The 20,125-nt window shown below is 48.6% G+C and overlaps 1 protein-coding gene across 2 annotated transcripts; it reads left to right on the top strand.

The window, feature by feature from the left end:
• The first annotated feature begins 107 nt into the window (after positions 1–107).
• SLC35E1 (solute carrier family 35 member E1) lies at positions 108–20,073 on the top strand. Of its 2 annotated transcripts, XR_008686374.2 has the most exons (7): positions 108–645; positions 1,038–1,108; positions 3,348–3,485; positions 4,521–4,646; positions 16,340–16,585; positions 17,059–18,127; positions 19,227–20,073. XR_008686374.2 is itself a non-coding variant. In XM_055428800.2 (6 exons), the coding sequence occupies exons 1-6, from the start codon at positions 222–224 to the stop codon at positions 17,287–17,289; spliced, it is 1,236 nt and encodes a 411-aa protein (XP_055284775.1). In that variant the 5' UTR covers positions 108–221; the 3' UTR covers positions 17,290–20,073. The 2 variants fall into 2 exon arrangements, 1 of the variants encoding a protein (XP_055284775.1); XM_055428800.2 differs by having other exon boundaries at positions 17,059–20,073.
• The last annotated feature ends 52 nt before the right edge of the window (positions 20,074–20,125 follow it).

Genomic DNA, 20,125 nt, shown 5'->3' with positions numbered 1-20,125 from the left:
CCGCTTCCGGGACAGACCCCGCCCTCCAGGAAGCCCATCGAAGGGAGGGCGGGGCCTACGTTCGCTACGTGGTGGCGGGCGCGTCGGCCGGCGCCTGGCGGTGACGGGAGCGCAGGTGGCTAATAGGCAGCCGCGTTGGCTGGCGCTCCTGCCCAGTCGGCCCCGCCCCCGCCCGGCGTCGGACCGTCGGACGGGCGGGAAGGGGCGGCCGCTCGCGAAGGATGGCGGCGGCGGCGGCGGGAGTGGGCGCGGGCGCGGGGGGCTCGGGAGCCGCGGGGGGCGGCGGCGGGGGTGCGCGCGAGGGCGCGCGGGTGGCAGCGCTGTGCCTGCTGTGGTACGCGCTGAGCGCGGGCGGCAATGTGGTCAACAAGGTGATCCTGAGCGCCTTCCCGTTCCCCGTGACCGTGTCGCTGTGCCACATCCTGGCGCTGTGCGCGGGGCTCCCGCCTCTGCTCCGCGCCTGGCGCGTGCCCCCGGCGCCGCCCGTCTCGGGCCCTGGGCCCGCTCCGCATCAGTCGTCCGGCCCGCTGCTACCGCCGCGCTTCTACCCGCGCTACGTGCTGCCGCTCGCCTTCGGCAAGTACTTCGCATCAGTGTCCGCGCACGTCAGCATATGGAAGGTGCCCGTGTCCTACGCGCACACCGGTGGGTGCCGAGGCTGGCCTAGGGGGCGGCGGCTGGCGCTCGCCACCTGGGGCTTTGACGCTTGGGTCGGAGTGCGCCGGCTCGGGTGCCCTCGACGGCCTGGAATGTCGGGCTTAGAAGTCCGTTTCAGTTCAGAAGGCGCTGGAGGCCGCCAAAGCCTTTAGCAAGAGAGGGTTTCCGGGAGGGAAGGGACTGAGAAGAAAGCTGGAAAGTGAGCAGGGCGGATCAGAACTGTTGGGTTCGGGGAAGGCCCACAGATAGAGAAGAGCTGAAGTGGCTTGAGGGGCAGCCAAGCCTACCTACCCCTCACCCCTCAGTGGGGTTGGGACAGGTCCCAGAGTGGGTTCTGGGACTAGCGCAGCTCCCTGAATGCCCCTACCCTCTCTTTGCAGTCAAGGCCACCATGCCCATCTGGGTGGTCCTCCTGTCCCGGATCATCATGAAGGAGAAACAGAGCACCAAGGTAACCTAGGAGGGCTCTGGGCCGGTGGGGGCCCCAAAGGCTTCCCAGCTGTTGCTGAGCTGGTGACGTGGTCCAGGTTCCTGGTCTGCAGGCTCCCTGGCTTCCTGTCAAATAAGGAAGTCATCTTCTAGACCTCTGGTGGCTCTTTTGCTGCTAACGTTCTGGAATCACCCCGAGGGCAGTAGCGTGTGGGGGGTGTGTTCCTGAGTTGTTTCTGATGTGTGTTCTCAGGATGCTGCTGCCCATCTCAGATCCAGCAGTCCTCCCTGTTTGGATTCCCAACCTGGGGTTGCTGGTAGGCAACTTGGATAACTTGGTCCCATCTTGACCAGACCACCCCTCTCCAGTGGAATGAGAGTTGGAACATCTGACTACTTGCTGGAACGGAACTCTGACAGAGTTTTATATCTTTGCAAGAGATAGTGGTCAGGCTCAGGATTTTTGGGGTCAGAAGTGAGAAGCTAGTCAGAGGAATCTGATTTTGGCAAAGCCCAGCAAAGTCTTTGAAATAAAAACAGCCAGGAATTGTGAATGTCTGGAAATGGAAGTGAAAGCAGCCCGCAGAGCCCAGGGCTGCATGGGGAAGATGCTCTGGGCACAATCCAGGGTCTGTTCGAGATGCCAAGCCAGGGTATTTCCTGGCTTGGAGTGAGAGAAGCTGTGGCTTCAGCCAGAGACAGCCCTGCCCTGTGTCCTTAAGTGGAAGTGGGATTCCTTTTGTCCCAGCTGGAACCCATTTCATGCTGGACAGAGCGCCTCTTTTCTATGCGGTTGGTTTCTGGCATCCTGTATTTTATGTAACTTAGAACGGCGGTGCCCTGGATCAGCTTATAGAAATGGGGCCACCCCTGGCTGGTGTTTGCTTTCGGTCAGTCCCGTCTCCTGCCAGATCTGGTGTGCCCTGCAGCCCACCCATGAGGTGATGTCAGATGTGACTGGTCTCCCCAGGTCGGAGTTGGCTGGGAGGTGTGTGTCTTGCCTCTCTCAGTAGCCCACTGTGTTCATCAGGTTTCCTGTTGGAAGGGTCATTGTACCTGGCTTGGGCAGGGAGCCAGAACCTTTCACAGGGAGGAGAGACAGGGGGATGGCTTAGGCAGGAGACTAATGATGATGATGATAGATTAAGCTGTGGCCCCACCCTTTCCAGATAAGGTCGGTGATCATTTCATCTCAGGGGAAGCAATGAGACTTCAAAAGGAAGAACCTGCGGGCCAGCCAGTACTGAGAGTGCAGGGATTCTGGAACTCAGAGTTCTTACTCTTAGCCTGCGTTGTGGGGGTGGGCGTGCAGAGCCTCACCACCCCCTCCCAAAATCTCTGAAGTGCTGTTTTTAATCTCTTTATTTGTTTTGGCCGTTCTGTGCTGAATGTGGGATTTTAGTTCCCTGAACGGAGATCAAACCCCAGCCCCCTGCTTTGGGAGCAGAGTTTCAACCAGGGAAGTCCCCAAAGTGCTTTATAAGTATCCTCTGTAGGGGAAGGATGAGCCAGGAGTAAGGAAACCCAAATGTTGGGAATGGACCCCATTTCTCTGAAAGTTGGGAGCCTATTTAGTCGTGAGAGCTCTGGGGACTTTCCAGGCCCGGAAATGCTTGAACCTTCTGGAAGCCCCCGGTCACAGCACCCACTACTCATTCTTGCAGCCAGCAGTTGTTGGGTGCCTGCTCAGTGAACAAAGAGCTGCCCTAAAGGAGTGCAGGGACGCCGATGATGTGAAGGGTGCTTCTAGTGGGTGGAGAGCACAGCTGGGGAACCTGCCCATGTCTCGGGAGCATTGGGTCAGGGAAAGATCTTGGCCTTTGTGAACTGTGACCCCTGAAGGGCAAGGAGGTCTCCAGTCCTTCAGGTGTAGGGGGAGTGCCCTCACCAGGGATAACTGCATACTGGAAGAGTGCAAAATAAGAGGGACCCAGGAAGCCCATCAGAGGCTTAACATTTCAGATCCTGGTGTGTTGGTGGTGGCAGCTGGGTAGATCCTGTTAGGACCAGCCCTGGTTTGTGGCTCTTAATGGGGGTGTTGGCATGGTGGGGGGGCCCACAGTGACACAGCCCTGCCTGAGAACCATCTGCCTCTCCCCCACGCCCCAGAGTATTACTGTCACAGCTGACACCGGCATCCAAAGTGGTAGGTGGCGTCCCCTTGGGGAGGGAAGAGAACAGTCGAGGCTTCCCTCCGGGCGTCAGTGTTGGGTGGCCCAGCTCGACCCTGGCCTGTCAGCCACTCCTGCATCCTCTCACAGGTGTACCTGTCCCTCATCCCCATCATCAGCGGCGTCCTGCTGGCCACCGTCACTGAGCTGTCCTTCGACATGTGGGGGCTTGTCAGTGCCCTTGCTGCCACACTGTGCTTCTCACTTCAGAATATTTTCTCCAAAAAGGTATTGGGGTGCCATCCTGGGTGCACCTGCTGTTTCTGGGGTGTGCGGGTGGCATCTAAAAAGTAGCCGGGTAAAGATTTCTTCAGTGTTGGAACAAAAAACATCCTGTCACCCTTCTGCTGATTTTCTATTGTTTTGTTTTTTAAATAGCTTTATTATTATTAGGAAGTTGACTTACATTCAATGTGAAAAAATAGAGAAAAGCACAGTGAAAAGAAATCAGAAAACTTATTAAGCACCTGTTGTGTGACAGGCGCTGTAGTAGGTGGTGGGGACCAAGACTCGACAGAGACCTGCCCCCTGGCTCAGGGTTTCCTCTTTCTTGAGGAAAGTCACAGTACTGTTCCCTAATGAGAACTACTGTTAATGCTAAGGGTTTTTTCCTGCATGGTTTTTAGAGTTGCAATAGTATACATACTTTTTAAGTTTTGCTTTGTTCATTTATTATTTTAACATTACATTTTCCCATATCATTAAAAATTATTGCTCCTAACTCATAATACTCACATTCTTTTCAGGTACCATAATTAACACAGTTGGTTTCCCTATTGCACATGCAGATTATTTCCAACTATTCTCTACAAATAATACAGTTTATGAACATCTTTGTGCAAAACATTTTTCTATTTCTCGGGTTATTTCCTTTTGATGAGTTTATCATTCTTGGGTTAGAGGATATGAAGTATTTACAGCTCTTGATATACTTTGCCTGCTTGTTTTCTGGAACTATATACCAATTTAGACATGAACCAGTACCATTTCAGAGTGCCTGTTTCACTGTAGCTTTACCAGCAATTGAGTGTTGCTGGTTTTTTGTTTCATTTTTGTTTTTCTTCTCTGGGTGCTTTGCATCTGAAACACTGTGCTTGTTTGAGTCACGGGCAGTGTGTCTCGTCTTAGGTGCACTTGCAGGTTTGGCAGTCAAGGTCAGATACCAGGGATAATGTGCAGTCACCATGGTTGGGGCCTGGGTAAGCGGAGCCCCTCTTTCACTTATAGTTACAACCAGCCTTTAAAGAGGTTTTCTCTCTTCAGGTATTAAGAGATTCAAGGATCCACCATCTCCGGCTGCTGAACATCTTGGGCTGCCATGCCGTCTTTTTTATGATCCCCACGTGGGTCCTGGTAGATCTCTCGGCTTTCCTGGTCAGCAGCGACCTGGTGAGTTGGCCTGTGCCAAGAACATGCCTTTTTCTTAGCTGGTTCCGAAGCAGTTGCTTTGTCAGAGAATTACGCCTCTGTGTTGACTGGGCCATCACGCCTCTGACCGCCAGCCGTTTTAGCTCTCAGCTCTTTGATGATTCAACATTGCATTCAGTCAAGGAAGTCAGCTTCTTATGCATTTTCTTCTCAATCGTGCTAGATCCCAGCTGCTGATAACTGCTGCATTTGTGCCAGTGCATTCAAGGAAGAAGCAATGCCAGCACAGGCAACTTTCTCACCCCGACAGTCTGGTGCAGGTCTCGCTTGGCCTTTTTGAAACTGTGCTTGCACTGCTCGAGTCCTTTCTTGGTGTCATCTCTGTCTGCACTGCCACTGACTCCAGATGCATCCATAGCTCTCTGAGCTGAGCCCAGGGAAGAGCATCTTCCCACCCACCACCCACGGGACCAGCCTCCAGAGAATGTACCGGAAACTAATGCAAGCAACAGTGATAAGGAAGTGGCATAGTTCTTTCAGGTCTGAGTTGGATGGAGTCATTGTAGGGCTTAATGAGGTCTGACTGGATTCTTTCTTTAAAGAAATTTATTTATTTTTTGCTTCGCTGGGTCTTCATTGCTGCTTGGGCTTTCTCTGGTTGAAGCAAATGGGGACTGCTCTTCATTGCAGTGGCTTCTCTTGTTGCAGAGCACAAGTTCTCGGTGTGTGGGCTCAGTAGCTGCAGCTCACAGGCTTAGTTGCTCCACAGCATAAAGAATTCTCCTGGACCAGGGATCAAACCTGTGTTCCCTGCATTGGCAGGCAGATTCTTAACCACTGCACTGCCAGGGAAGTCCCTGACTGGATTCTTGACATTGGTCTTTTAATCTTTACCACCATCTATGGATGCAGTGGAGGTTATCTCTGGTTTCAGGGTGAGGAAACTGGGGCTCCATGTTCTAACTTCCCTTCCATGTTGATTAGCTGTAATGTTTCTGTGACAAACTTGCCTTCATCAGCCAGAACTAGTTTATTACCTGGAAGTACAGTGCACAAAAAGCAATTACTGCCTCTCTTGCCTTTTCAATTATGAGTTTTCAGAGTAAAGCATTAGAGCTTGCCTCGGTGTTAACTAATGAGCTAAGTTTTATTTCTTCAGGTGAAGGAGGGTTCTTTAGTTTTTGTATTGCTGTGAACCCGTGCTTGTCAGGTGTACACAGGATTCTTTGATACTCAGGTTATCTCTGCCTGGGCTGACAGAGCCCTTCCTGCTGGCTCCCTGCCCTTCTGATAGCACACATCAGCCTAGGAAGCTTCTGGTCCGACAGGATGTCTTCCTTCATCGCAAGCACCTCCCATCCCAGAGCTCCTTCGGGAACCCAGGTTGCTTTCCGCAGAGAGAGTGGTGTTCAGAGACCTGAGCGCTGTATGTCCTCGCTGCTGCTGGGCTGTCATTTTTAAGCCTTTGTAGTGGAAAACTCGGAGAAGGCAATGGCAAGACACTCCAGTACTCTTGCCTAGAAAATCCCACGGATGGAGGAGCCTGGTAGGCTGCAGTCCGTGGGGTCGCTAAGAGTCGGACACGACTGAGCAACTTCACTTTCACACATTGGAGAAGGAAATGGCAACCCACTCCAGTGTTCTTGCCTGGAGAATCCCAGGGACGGGGGAGCCTGGTGGGCTTCCGTCTATGGGGTCACACAGAGTCGGACACGACTGAAGTGACTTAGCGGCGGCGGCGGCAGTGGAAAACTAAGACGCATTTAGTGGCATAGGGGAGAGTTTATCGCAAGCCATCCTCATTCCAGTGTAACAGTGCAGGGCTTCTTATTCCTTTGACTGTTTATTTGCATCTTTTTCTGCTGCACTTGGTTTCTCACAGCATTTCTTATTCACATACACCGAAGCTCTTCATACATGACTGCACTGCTGCTGCTGCTGAGTCACTTCAGTCGTGTCCGACTCTGTGTGACCCCACAGACAGAAGCCCACCAGGCTCCCCCGTCCCTGGGTTTCTCCAGGCAAGAACTGGAGTGGGTTGCCATTTCCTTCTCCAATGTGTGAAAGTGAAAAGTGAAAGTGAAGTCGCTCAGTCGTGTCCGACCCTTAGCGACCCTACGGACTGCAGCCCACCAGGCTGCTGCATCCATGGGATTTTCCAGGCAAGAGGACTGGAGTGGCGTGCCATTGCCTTCTCCGCACACACGCATAATTGCTGCCGAGTGAGACCCTATGAGACAGCTGCAGGTAGACAGTTTAGGTTTCTTGGCGGTTCTCTTTGTCCTTAGAGCAGACTTTGTTACAGATGGACAACTGGAATATTGTGTTCTAAGGGTGCTTGAAATAGTTGTTTTCACAATGTGCCTCTGTCACCAACTTCGTGTACATTTGGGTTCCTTTACTTCCATTTGTTTTCAATTTATAGGCAGTCCCCCCCCACCCCACATAGAGTATGTCAAACCTTTATGTTTCCAAATGATATAGCAGGGTTTATTCAAAGAAGTCCGGCTTCACTTTCTGTTGCCTCCTCCCCCCACCCCTGTAAGTAGCCATTTTTGTGATCTTGGTTTACCCTTTTCGTGGTTTTTTTTTTTTTTTCATAAATATAAGCAAATTTCTATATATAGTCAGGCCTCGATATCCACAGATTTTTAACTAAGGATCAAAATTGCAATCCACGATTGGTTAAATCTGCAAATGTGAAAGCTATAGATATAGAGGGCTGAGTATAAATTGTACTACACCATTTTATTTAACTAAAATTTTAAATTAACTAATTTATTTATTAGTTAAGACCTGGCTGCACCAGGTCTTATTAGCACTTGGGATTTTTTTATGATTAGCTGTGGTACATGGAATCTAGTTCCGTCACCAGGGATCAAACGTGGATCCCCTGCATTGGGAGCACAGAGTCTCAACCACTGGACCACCAGGGAAGTCCCTACACTACACTATCTTATTATATGAGAGACTTGAGCATCCTCAGATCTGGGGACTTCTGGAACCAATCCCCCACAGCTACTGAGGGCCAAGTGTGTTCATTCCTCCACCCTCCTTATACAAATAGTGACTTTTTAGATATTTTAGATTGGAGAAGGAAATGGCAACCCACTCCAGTGTTCTTGCCTGGAGAATCCCAGGGACGGGGGAGCCTGGTGGGCTGCTGTCTATGGGGTTGCACAGAGTCGGACACGACTGAAGCGACTCAGCAGTAGCAGATATTTTAGATATTTAGAAAAGGTTTTCATGCAATAACACGTCCTGGGGACCATTCCATATTGGCCTGTCAGGTCTGTCTGTCTCCTTTTGTTGGCTGCTGTGTCTGGTCTGTAGGTTTGGTGTCAGTGCTGTGGCACTGTTCTAACTCACTGGCGTCTCTCTGTATACACACCCACAAACAGGTGTCTGTAGACTGTGCTCTGCTCTCTCGCTGCTCTCTTTGCTTTGCTCTCTCTTGCATTTAGGACATTTTTTGGCTTTCTTTTAGTGATAAACTTACTTGCATTGCCATTGGTGGCCTCTTTTTCTCGTCGAGGTCATTGTTTTGTTTATCTTTGATTGGGCTGGGCCTTCGTCGCTAGATGCAGGCCTTCTCCGGTTGCAGTGACCAGGGGCTACTCTCCACTTACGGTGTGCAGGTTTCTCATTGCAGTGGCTTCTCTTGCTGCGGGGCGTGGCTCTAGGGTATGCAGGCTTTAGTAGTTGCCAACTCACGGGCCCTGGCATGCACACTCTGTAGTTGTGGCATACGGACTCAGCTGTCCCACAGTACGTGGGAGCTTCCTGAACCAGGGACTGAACCTGTGTCTCTTACATTGGCAGGTAGATTCTTAACCACTGAGCCATCAGGGAAGCCCTGGAGCCACATATTATTTACCTTGATGGGGCCCTTGTGCGTGTTAGCAGCAGCCCTAGCAGCACACAGCATTCCACACTGCTGCCCCTGAAAGTGGGGCTCCTAGCAGGGCCCCCCACCCTCCCCTGTGTCTTCCCACAGCAGCCAGGCGAGTTAACTTTGTCCTGGTGCTGTGCTCCATAGTGGAAGCGAGAAAGCTCAGGTTGGAGACACATCATCTGGGGGCTGCTACTCACCATGTTTCCAAGATTCAAAGGCTACAGCAGGCAGTTGCCAGACATATCCAGACCTGCTGCCAACAGCTCAACTGTAGCCAGGTATGGATTTCCAGACTCTGAAGCAGGTGGCCCAGTTTTAAAGCATTGACAGGATGGGTGAAGCCAGTACTTGAGAACTGAAAAGTAAATGGGAACAGGCAGGCTGGTGGAGAAAACTAGATTACAAAGTACCACTGAGCCAGCTGTGGGTTTGCTTTCTTTCGCCTCCTGTGTCTTCAGCCTGGACTTAAAGCATCTGGAAACACAGAAGTGGGCACTGGGGGAGGAAGAGAGTGAAAAGCCCTCTTTACTGGCTTGCTGAGGGGGAAAGGAGATTCTTGATGCTCTGAGAGGATAGGGGGGATCCTCTGTTTTCTGTTTCCTTTGTCCTCTCAGGTCCCAGGCCCCCAGCAGGCCCATTTGGTGGTGGCAGCAAGGTCCCATAGGCACCTAAGATGCTGAGGTGGGCAGCCTCCCTCTGCAGTCGCAGCATAGGATTAGCCCCTGTTGCACTTTTTTTTCTTTCCTTCATCCTCCCACTGCTTGGCCCTGAAAGGAGGTACAGTTGTAGGAAGGAATCAGAGTGGAGTTATTAAGTCCAGCTTTCTGACTGGATGATTGAAAGAGGGAGACCTCAGAAACCAGAAAATACCAAGGAGACATGGAAAGAAGGAACCCGGGGGAAAGGATCTCATAGAACACCATGAAGATACTCCCCTGGTGTTCCAGTGGTTAAGACTCTGTACTTCCACTGCAGGGGACATGGGTTCAATCCCGGGTTACAGAGCTCAATCCTGCATGCTGTGCAGTGCAAGCAAAAAAACAAAAAAGGCAGAGCCAAAATGGAAAAGCAAGCCGAAATCTGAAATGCAGTTAAAGTTGGAAAGACAGAATTACCATTTTAAAAATAAAACAACAAAATCCTGAGCTGCACATTTGAGGATCTGATCCTGACAGCGTACAGAGAGAACAGTCTGCTACCCGGGACCACGACTGACCACTGGGTGGAGCACACCTGGGCCAGAGCCGTGCGCCACTGGAGAGGCTTTGAAAACAGAGCTGGTGGTGGAGCCACAACCCACTGGAGGCGGGCCAGGCTTGTGGCCTGAACCTAGCTGAGTCTGCTAAAACCAAATAACATTCTCCACGGGGCCTACAGTCTTAGAATATTCTAAATGTCCAGGATATAATCCAGAATGACTGGGCATGCAAAGAAACAAAAAAATTTCAAGTCTTATGAGAAAAGACAATCAACAAATGCCAGTACTGGGATGACCCAGATGTTGAAATTATTGGACAAAGCCTTTAAAGCAGTTATTTATAATCATGCTCCAAGAGTGTTTTTGACACGAATGGGAAGAATAGAAGATAGAACCAAGTGGGAATTTCAAGATGGAAGAAACAACTTAAACTCACTGGATGGTACTGGATGAACTCAGTAGCAGAATAGAGATGACAGAGGGAAGTCCACAACTTGAAGATAAGTCAGCAGGAGGTATCTAGTTTGAGCCCCAGAAAGAAAAAGATTCAAAAAAAAAGCTTGAAAAGAGAAAAAGGATGCATTATTTATAGGAGAACAGCAATTTGGACAACTGGGGGTATCTCATCAGAAGCCATGAAGTAGAATAACATTCGTAAAGTACTAAAACTAAAGAACTGTTAACACGTAATTCTATATCCAACAAATATAGAATTTCCAAAATCACTGGATCTATAGAAGATCAGGAATAAAGAATTGAACACCACTATCAACCAACTGGAAATCTCATTGACATTTATAAAATATGTTACCCAGCAGCAGCAGAATAGACATCTTTTCAAGTGTACATGTGGAAATTCACCAAAATAGATTATATTGTATGTCATAAAAAAACCTTAAGAAAAGGATTGGAAATATACAAAGTATATGCTCTGATCATAGTAAAATTAAAAGTAAATAACAAAGAGGTAACAGGAAAATCTCTAAACAATTGAAACTAAACGGCACATTTCTAAATAATCCATGGACCAAAGAGGAAGTCTCAAAGGAAAAGAAAAAAAATTTTAACTGAAGCAAAAAAGAGGGATAAGACAGTACAAATAATCAGGAATGAAAAAGGGAACAGTATACTGCAAGGAGATCCAACCAGTCCATTCTAAAGGAGATCAATCCTGGATGTTCATTGGAGGGACTGATGCTAAAGCTGAACCTGCAATACTTTGGCCACCTCATGCGACGAGTTGACTCACTGGAAAAGACTCTGATGCTGGGAAAGGTTGGGGGCGGGAGGAGAAGGGGACGACGGAGAATGAGATGGCTGGATGGCATCACCGACTCTGTGGATATGAGTTTGAGTGTACTCCGGGAGTTGGTGATGGACAGGGAGGCCTGGCGTGCTGTGATTCATGGGGTCGTGGAGAGTCGGACACAACTGAGCGACTGAACTGAACTGCAGAACTCACAGAACTTAAAACCATAAAAATACTACTGACAACTCTACACACATAAAATCAGTGACAGCTGAAATAGACCAGTTCCTCATAAACCACACACTATCAGAACGTACCCACTCCAGATGAAAAAGATAACTTGAATCTTATAACTATTAAAGAAACTGAATTCATAGTTTAAAGTCTTCTAAAAAGAAGTGATCAGGTCCAGATAGTTTTATGGGTAATTTCTACCAAACATTTAAGGAAAAATAAACACCAGTTCTGCACAATCTCCTCTGGAAAACAGAAGAGGAAAAGAACACTTTTGGTTCATATTAACAAACCACAAAAAGGACCAATATCCCTTGTGAGCATAGAGGCAAAAGTCCTTAATAAAATATTAGAATAAATCAAATGCAGGGATATGTTAAGAAATATACTACACTATGAAAAAGTGAGATTTAAATCAGGAACGCAAGGCTAACTCAACACTTTGAAATCAATCAATGCAATCTAATAAAAAACACATAGTCATACCAACTCATGCAGAAAAGGCATTTGACAAAATTCAACATCTAGTCATGAGTTTTAAAAAGTCAACACGCTAGAAATAGAAGGAAACTACCTCAACTTGATCAAAGGCATATATAGCTAACATAATGATGAGAAATTGAAAGTTTTCTTCCCCTAATAGCCAGAGCAATAAAACAAGGTAAAGAAAGATTTGAAAGGATGAAATAAAATTCTTTCTACTCAACAAAATCTTATACTTCTTATATTCAACTATAAATCATTACTTAAATTTTAACTGTTCTGCTGGGCAAAGGCATTAATGAAAAATGTTGAGAAACTATCTCCCTGTGTGTATATATTTGGAGATAGACAGATACTTATATATATTAATTTTTTTTTAATATAGAAAAGCTGATTGGAAATTTTACATTGACTGGCAAGAGAACTGAAATAGCTAAATAAGTTTAAGAAAGAAGAATTGGAGGAATCACATTACATAATTTTAAGACTTAGTATAAAGGTATGGATGTTGGTGGAGAAAGACATCCATCAGTGAGCAGATAGACAGCTTGAAAGTATACTCACAGATTCAGGTGACTGATTTTTTACAAAGGTTACAAAGGCAACTCCGTGGAGAAAGGATAGTTTCTTTAACTAATGGTGTTGGAGTGAATGAACATCCATATGCAAGATCTGAGCCTTGACTTCAGCCTCACACATTATACAAAATTTAACTCATAAGGTATTCTAGACCTAAATATAAGAGCAAAAGTGGTAACCTTTAGAAGAAGACATAAAGGAAACATCTTCATGACTTGGAAATAGTCTGTAGACATTACCCCAAAAGCACAGTCCATTAAAAAGAAAATTTTGCTAAATGGGGGCTTCATCAAAGTTAAAGGCTTTTTCTTTCCAAAACACTACTAAAGAAAGACAGGCTACAGACTGGGAAAAAAAAAAAAAAACTTGCTAGTGAGATATTGACAGAGGGACTTGGGTTCAGGATATATAAAGAACTCTCAAAACTCAATAGTAGTTTAAAAATAGGCCAAAGACTTGAATTTCACCATTGAGATTGTACAGATGTGGAATATGTTCAACATCATTAGTCATTAGGGAAAAGCAAATTAAAACCATGAGGAGATACCGCTTTGTATCTAATAGAATAGCTGCAATGAAAAGTACTGACAGTACCATGTTTGTCAAGGATGGAATTTTCCTTTTGTTGGAGCAACTGCAAAATGGCGCGACCACTCTGGAAAACTCTGGGAGTTTCTTCTGAAGTTGGACATACACTGACTACAGGTCCCAGCAGTCTCACTTCTGGGTGTCTCCTCTAGAGAACTGAAACTCAGGGTCACACAGAAGCCTGTACACAAATGTTTATAGCAACTCTGTTTATGATCACAGAGTACTGGAAACAGCCCAGATGTCCTTCAGCAGGTGAATGGAGAAAGAAACTTCGATGTGTTTGTACAGCAGAACATTTCTCAGCAATAACAAGGGTACCACTGTCATCCCTTACAGCAACTTGGGTGGACGTCACAGGCATTATGCTGAATCAAAGAAACCTGTCTGAGAAGGTTCCATGCTGTGTCTTTCCAGTTAGAGGACAGTCTCCAAAAGACAAACCTATTATGGAGATCACCTCAGTGGTTGCCTAGGTTTGGGGAGGGAGGGTGCACAGAGAAGCCCTGGAGAGTGTCATGGGGTGATGGAGCTGTTCTGAACTCTGATTGTGGTGTCGGCTACACAAATCAATATATGTGTGTTAAAACACATGGAACTATCCGCACGAAGGAAGAAACACTCAGCTTTTTTGTATGTTAGTTCTTTTAAAAAGCTGGATTGGCTGGGTTGCTTTTCTGGAAGATATCTTTGCAAGCAGGCTGCCTTGTAAAAATAGCTTGTAAGTCCCTGTGGGTCACCTCAGGGAAGAATTCCTGGGAGAACAGGCCAGCTCGCCCTGAAGGCAGTTCTGAGCAGGTCCCTACTTGGATCTCCCTCACTTTTAAGAGGACTACATGATCCTTCCCTATCAGAGGGTGCTGGAGATGGAATCAGGCCACTGCCCGAGGATTGCTGCAGCTCCCTTCCTGGCAGGGCCACTAGACACCACCGTCCTCCTGTGTGAGAGGCTGGAGCAGTCTGGGACTTGGCCTGAGGTCAGCCCAGGCTCTTTGAGGAGTGTGTGGTCCTGATGTTTGCTAGTTGGTGTTTCTTTTGTTCAGCCAGTCAGTTTTGTCCAGGTCTTTGCGCCCCCCTGGACTGCAGCACACCAGGCCTCCCTGTCCTTCACCATCTCCTGGAGCCTGCTCAAACTCATGTCCATTGAGTTGGTGATGCCATCCAACCATCTCATCCTCTGTTGCCCTCTTCTCCTTCAGTCTTTCCCAGCATCAGTGTTTTCTGATGAATTGAGTCTTCACATCAGGTGGCCAAAGTATTAGAGCTTCAGCTTCAACATCAGTCCTTCTAATGAATATTCAGGATTGATTTCCTTTAGGATGGACTGGTTTGATCTCCTTGCTGTCCATGGGACTCTCAAGAATCTTCTCCAGCACCATAGTTTGAAAGCATCAGTTCTTCAGTGCTCAGCTTGCTTTGTGGTCCAATTCTCACATCCATACATGACTACTGGAAAAAATACAGCTTTGACTATATGGACCTTTGTTGGCGAAGTGATGTCTCTGCTTTTTACTGTGTAGGTTTGTCATAGCTTTTCTTCCAAGGAGCAAATGTCTTTTAACTTCATGGCTCTGGTCACCATCTGCAGTGATTTTGGAGCCCAAGAAAATAAAGTCTGTTACTGTTTCCATTTTTTCCCCATCTATTGCTGTGAAGTGATGGGACTGGGTGCCGTGATCTTAGTTTTTACTTCTCTGTTCCGTTCCGTCGCGCAGTCGTGTCCGACTCTTTGCGACCCCGTAGACTGTAGCCTACCAGGCTTCTCCATCCATGGGATTCTCCAGGCAAGAATACTGGAGTGGGTTACTGTTCCCTTCTCCAAGGGATCTTCCCGACCCAGGGATCGAACCCAGGTCTCCCGCATTGGAGGCAGACGCTTTAACCTCTGAGCCACCTACTTCTAGGCCCCCTTTATTATGGTGGCTTCATTCTGGTGAGGGTCGGATGGTAAAACTGTGTTTTAAAATTTTCATTTCAAAAATTTTATTTTATTTTTGACTATGCTGTGGGTCTTTGTTGCTGCATGCAGACTTTATCTAGTTGTGGCATGCCGAGCTTCTCGCCATGACGGGTGCTCTTGTTGCAGAGCTCTAGAGCATGCGGGCTTCAGTTGCTCTGCAGCATGTGGAATCTTTCTGGATCAGAGATTGAACTCGTGTCCCCTGCACTTGCATTCTTAACCACTGGACAACCAGGGAAGTTGGCAACTAAAGTTTTGATGATAACATCATTTTCTGTTCATTTGGCTTGGGATTGTTTTAAAGCACTTTCAAAACCATGACTGCATTTGGTCCTCACAGCAGCAGTGTTGTACAGACTCATCAGGATCCATCTTCCCCATTGCAGAGATGAAGCCAGAGAGGTTGGGCAGCTTGCCTGGGAGCTCCCAGTGATGGGGCAGACCAGAGGCTTGGGCTCCCAGCCTTGTGGGGGGAGTCTTCGCACACCCAGAGGCTGCCACCCCAGGACCTCCCCATTTGATACAATGCAAAATGTCTGCTATGGTTTGAATGTCTGTGTCCCCCTAAAACTCATATGTTGAAACCTAAACCTTACAACATGATGGTGTTTGGAGATGGGGCTTTTTGGAGGTGATTAGGTCATGAGGGTGGGACCCATCATGAATGGGATTTGTGCCCTTCTAAGAGACCCCAGAGCTTCCCTGGTGACTCAGCATCAAGAATCCACCCACCAGTGAAGGAGATGGGAGTCTGACCCCTGATCTAGGAAGGTCATATGCCATGGAGCAACCAAGCCCGTGCACCACAATTGTTGAGCCTGCACTCTGGGGCCTGGAGCCTGCGCTCCACAAGAGAAGCCACCACAATGAGAAGCCCGTGGACTGCAACTAGAGAGTAGCCCTTTCTCCCTGCAAGTAGAGGAAAGCCCATGCAGCAGTGCAGTCCTAGCACAGCCAGTAAATATATAGATAAAATTATTTTTAAAAAGAGAGAAACCCCAGAGTTCCCTCACCATTTCTGCCCTGTGAGGACCCAGTGAGACCCACTGAACCAGGAGGGCGCTCAGCAGACGTGGGATCTGCCAGTGCCTTTATCTTGGACTTCAGCCCACAGAACTGTGAGAAATCAATATGTTTTTGTAACCCCTCTAGCCTGTGATACTTTGTCATAGCAGCTCAGACAGGTGATGTCCAGTATGCAGACCCTGCTCTGCTGACACCCCCTGCCCAGGGACAGGGGAAAGCTCTGGTTCATGTCATACTGGCACCCCTTAAGTACCCGACGTCCCCCCTGAACCTCCACTTCCTTGGCAGGAATAGGTGGTGATTATTATTGTTGTGCCATGCAGAGAGTCGTGAAGGACAGAGGTTGTATGTATAAAAGCACCTCGTATCACACAATGACCTGCCTGGGTCTGTTCCCCTACCGGGAGTGTGGCCCCCAAGAAACCACTCTATGTCACCACCCCCACCAGGGCAGGCGTGCTGTTCTGACCGCAGTGCTGTTCTCGTTCCCCCATCTCTGCAGACCTACGTGTCGCAGTGGCCTTGGACACTTCTGCTCCTGGCTGTCAGCGGCTTCTGTAACTTTGCCCAGAACGTCATCGCCTTCAGCATCCTCAACCTCATCAGCCCTCTGAGCTACTCAGTCGCCAATGCCACCAAGAGGATCATGGTCATCACAGTGTCCCTGATCATGCTGCGGAACCCCGTCACCAGCACCAATGTCCTGGGCATGATGACGGCCATTCTCGGAGTCTTTCTGTACAACAAGGTGAGTCTGGGCTGGGGGAGGCTGTCCCTTTGACACCCAAGGAGGCACCAAGCGTTGGTGGAGAGGATGGAGCCTCACCAGGAACCAAGAGGCAGGGGTTCCAGCTTCCAGCTTTGCCACTGCCTGGTTTATGGTCTTGGCTCCGCTCCGCTCCCTCCACCCTGGGCTTCCATTTTCCCTCATAGATGCCCCAAGCTCACGCCTCACTCTATTTTGGCTCTCAGTTCTACCACGACTCTTGGGAATTTCACTCCTTCCTTGTGAAGGTTCTGTGTATTCCCCTGTGAAGCTGTGGGATGGCTGACAGGGAGGGCTGCTCCACTAACCATTCACTGAGCGTGCCCCAGCTCCACTCGGGGTGACTCTTGTGTCACCTTGAAGGCCTCTTGGCCATGAATCTCGAGCCCCGCTGTGTCCTCTGAGTGCGTCCCAGGCACGAGGCTGATGGTCTCACTGCTCTCTTGACCTTGCAGACCAAGTATGACGCAAACCAGCAGGCCCGAAAGCACCTCCTCCCCGTCACGACAGGGGACCTGAGCAGCAAGGAGCACCACCGGAGCCCCCTGGAGAAGCCCCTCAACGGCACGCTCTTCCCCCCGCACAGTGACTACCAGTACGGCCGCAACAACATCTTGACAGATCACTTCCAGTACAGCCGGCCGAGCTACCCAAACTCCTATACTTTGAACCGATACGACGTGTAGAGCCTAGCGAGCTGGGCAGGACATTCTGCCAGTCCTCCCCTCATCCCCGCCCCCAGCAGCATCAGAAACTCCTGACAACCAGTGAATGTACAACCCAGCCAAGGGGGCATGGTGCGGAACCAGCAGAAGAGCCTGGGGTCCCTGGCCCCCCACCCCCGCCCAGGGGCAGCAGGAAGCAGACCCTGCCGTGGGGACCACCACCCCTGAGTTCCGGTGTTTCACGCCCTTTCTTCCTGGAGCCTGGTCTTCTGAGGGCGGCGTCACTCTGGGAACCTTGGCTAGGTTTTTACCTTTCCATGTAGACTTATTTCCCCAAGTCTGTTCTTCAGAGTTCTTTATCTGCTTTTCAGACAGGACCCTCTCTGGAAGGGACACAGGCCTCAGAGCGGGCAAGATGTGCTTTGCAGGGAGGGTGGCAAGGAAAGGACCCTAGAGTGGTGCTTTGTGACTGGCCACTTTCTCAGGCAGGCGCAGGACTGAAGCATGTGTGGAGCAGAGGAGTGCAAGGTTACAAAAACCTCTCCAGCCACAGGTGGACTCAGCTTTGGGTCAGCCCCATGACGGTTTGCAATTCTGGCCAACGTTGCTCAGTGCAGAGCAATTGCGATTAGCGTTGACTCCTTAGAGCCTAATTCTCTGGCCCGCAAGTCAGAGTTGGCGTGCCGACCGACAGGGAAGGGCGGCTGCTGACTCCCGACTGTCCTCCTTTGCTGGAGTGCAACGACTCCTCACGGAGCAGCGAGAAGGATCACTCGAAATCATGTTCAGTGTTTCAAGCTCAACTACAATACTCGTTTTCTCGTGAGCCTTCAACACTCTGTGCTTAACAGGGTATCTGGTGAGATGCTGGTTTTATGAGGATCTTGCATTTTTCTAGGGCATATTTTGTAGTTGTTGTGTTTTTCGCCCCGGTCCCCTACCCTTCACCCACCTCTTAGGGGATGCAGGATGCATGCAGATTGGCTTATGGTTGGAAACGCCTTTGGTTTTTAAACGTTTAAAAGGTTGCTGGCGATGCCTGTCTCAGCACATGTCTGCATTTAGCAGGAAGGAACAAAGTGTTCTGAAGCACTTTTCTAGTGACCACAACCTCTGAAAGTGAGATGAATCAAGAATGTCATCCCCATACTTTTCTGTCACAGAGCTTGGCGCTCTGATTCCGTTAGCTGCTCCAGTGGTGTTTCCATCAGGATCTGAATCATGTCCCAGGGAAGGGGCAGGCAGCAGGCTAGGATTTGGTTTGCCAAATCAGTCTTTGGTCAAGAAGTTTGGGTTTTAGCAGAATCGCATCACCAGGAAGATTATGTGAGCTCCGAGGGTAACCCGTGTGCTGAGGTCCAGGTCGGGACACTGGCATCACAAGAGATTGTGGCCTCAGAGGGGACCCTCCCTTGACTGCTGGCTGCCTCTTCCTTCTGCCCTGTGCCTAGCCTCCAACAGGCACTTGGCTTGATCAGCAGGTGGGACCTCTGGTCACCTTTTACCTTCTGGCGTGTGAGATGGTTGTCTGCTCCGAGAGGAAGTGCCAACCGTAGCTTATGCTTGACTCCTGTTTGTTTTTGGTAATTGGAACTTTGTACTTAGAGGTTACATTTTGTCACTCACGGATGGGCCACTCCTGGAGAGGTCATGAGGTCACCTTCTGGCTTGAGTTTAGTACCGCTGTCCTCAGGAGAACCCATTTGACATTGGCTTGCTTTTTACTTACTTTGGCCTCAAGTTCTGAGACTACGCTGTGCGAAACAGGAAGGGGTCATCCTCAAGGATGTTACTTGTGAACTTGCTGAGTGCCTTCATCAGAGGCAGGAGCTGGACCTGCGGTTGGTCCACAATAAATGGGGATAATTTTGCATGGCAAAGAGATTACAGTAATTGTCTTTATGATAGGAACTGATTCCTTGAACATAAACTCCAAAATGAATTATGCTTCTCTGCAGGTTTAATGAAATTTCTGAGGTTCCTGAATATTTGTTTTTCCAAAGCAAGATCTGCTGGTGAGGAGAAATACCTGACTGGTTTCATTACGGTTTATAAATGAATAGACGGATATTTAGTTCTGCACGTAAATCTACAGTGAGTACATACACTGGAATGAGACAATCATATTCGATCAGATCAGAAGACAAAGATACTTCTGAGACTTGACAGTTCAGAGCAGATGCTGACCTCCTGCAGGTCTGTCTCCAGCCACTTGGTGCCCTGTGGCTCAGCCCCCGCTGCTCCTCTCACAGCCACATTTGCAGCTGGGTTCCTTCACCCTCCTCCCAGCAAATTTAGTTCACCCATCCGTGGTGTGGTCTGCAAAACTAACTCGAACCCAACCCCTTCATTTTACAGAAGGGGAAACTGAGGCTCAGAGGGCATTTTTAAATAGTGTTTGTTCACTATCTTGAGACTCAGTGTGGAATTTTTAAGCACCTTATTTTAAGTCATTCATTATTTGGGAAAATCAAACCCGTTACGAAGGAGAGAAGTCAAACAGGTTCAAATGAAGAAGCACCTGGAGTTTCTGAATGTTGCTGTGTATTTAGCACACATCGTACAGCAGGTCCTGTGTTATTGCTGGGACATAACCAGACCTGGATTGCTTAAGGTCTAACAGCCTTAAGGCAGAGAACGTTAAATTATTGAAGAATCTGAAAATCGTGAACTCTTTATGTCACCGTGTTTTCAGGACTTTTCATGCTATAGACTCTTCTGCGGGAATGATACTGTGTATATTCTTGGATGGCATTTACCAAAAATAAATGATGGTCTCCAGGGAATTAAGATTGGTCCCAGTTTGTCGGTGAAGGGCCCCTTCTGAGTCAGTCTGTCATCAGTGTCCAGCCACAAA

This window comes from Moschus berezovskii, chromosome 8, assembly GCF_049115385.1.
Source record: "Moschus berezovskii isolate FMDL1 chromosome 8, NW_MosBer_1.0, whole genome shotgun sequence".
Classification (NCBI taxonomy): domain Eukaryota; kingdom Metazoa; phylum Chordata; class Mammalia; order Artiodactyla; family Moschidae; genus Moschus; species Moschus berezovskii.
Note: the sequence above shows the minus strand (reverse complement) of the source record. Positions and strands in the feature narration are given on the sequence as shown.

Excerpts from the sequence above, each read along its gene's own strand:
- SLC35E1 (XM_055428800.2), top strand. The coding sequence starts at position 222 with ATGGCGGCGGCGGCGGCGGGAGTGGGCGCGGGCGCGGGGGGCTCGGGA. Across the intron at positions 4,647-16,339 it reads TCCTGGTCAGCAGCGACCTG|ACCTACGTGTCGCAGTGGCC; the intron begins GTGAGTTGGCCT and ends CCATCTCTGCAG. Across the intron at positions 16,586-17,058 it reads GAGTCTTTCTGTACAACAAG|ACCAAGTATGACGCAAACCA; the intron begins GTGAGTCTGGGC and ends TTGACCTTGCAG.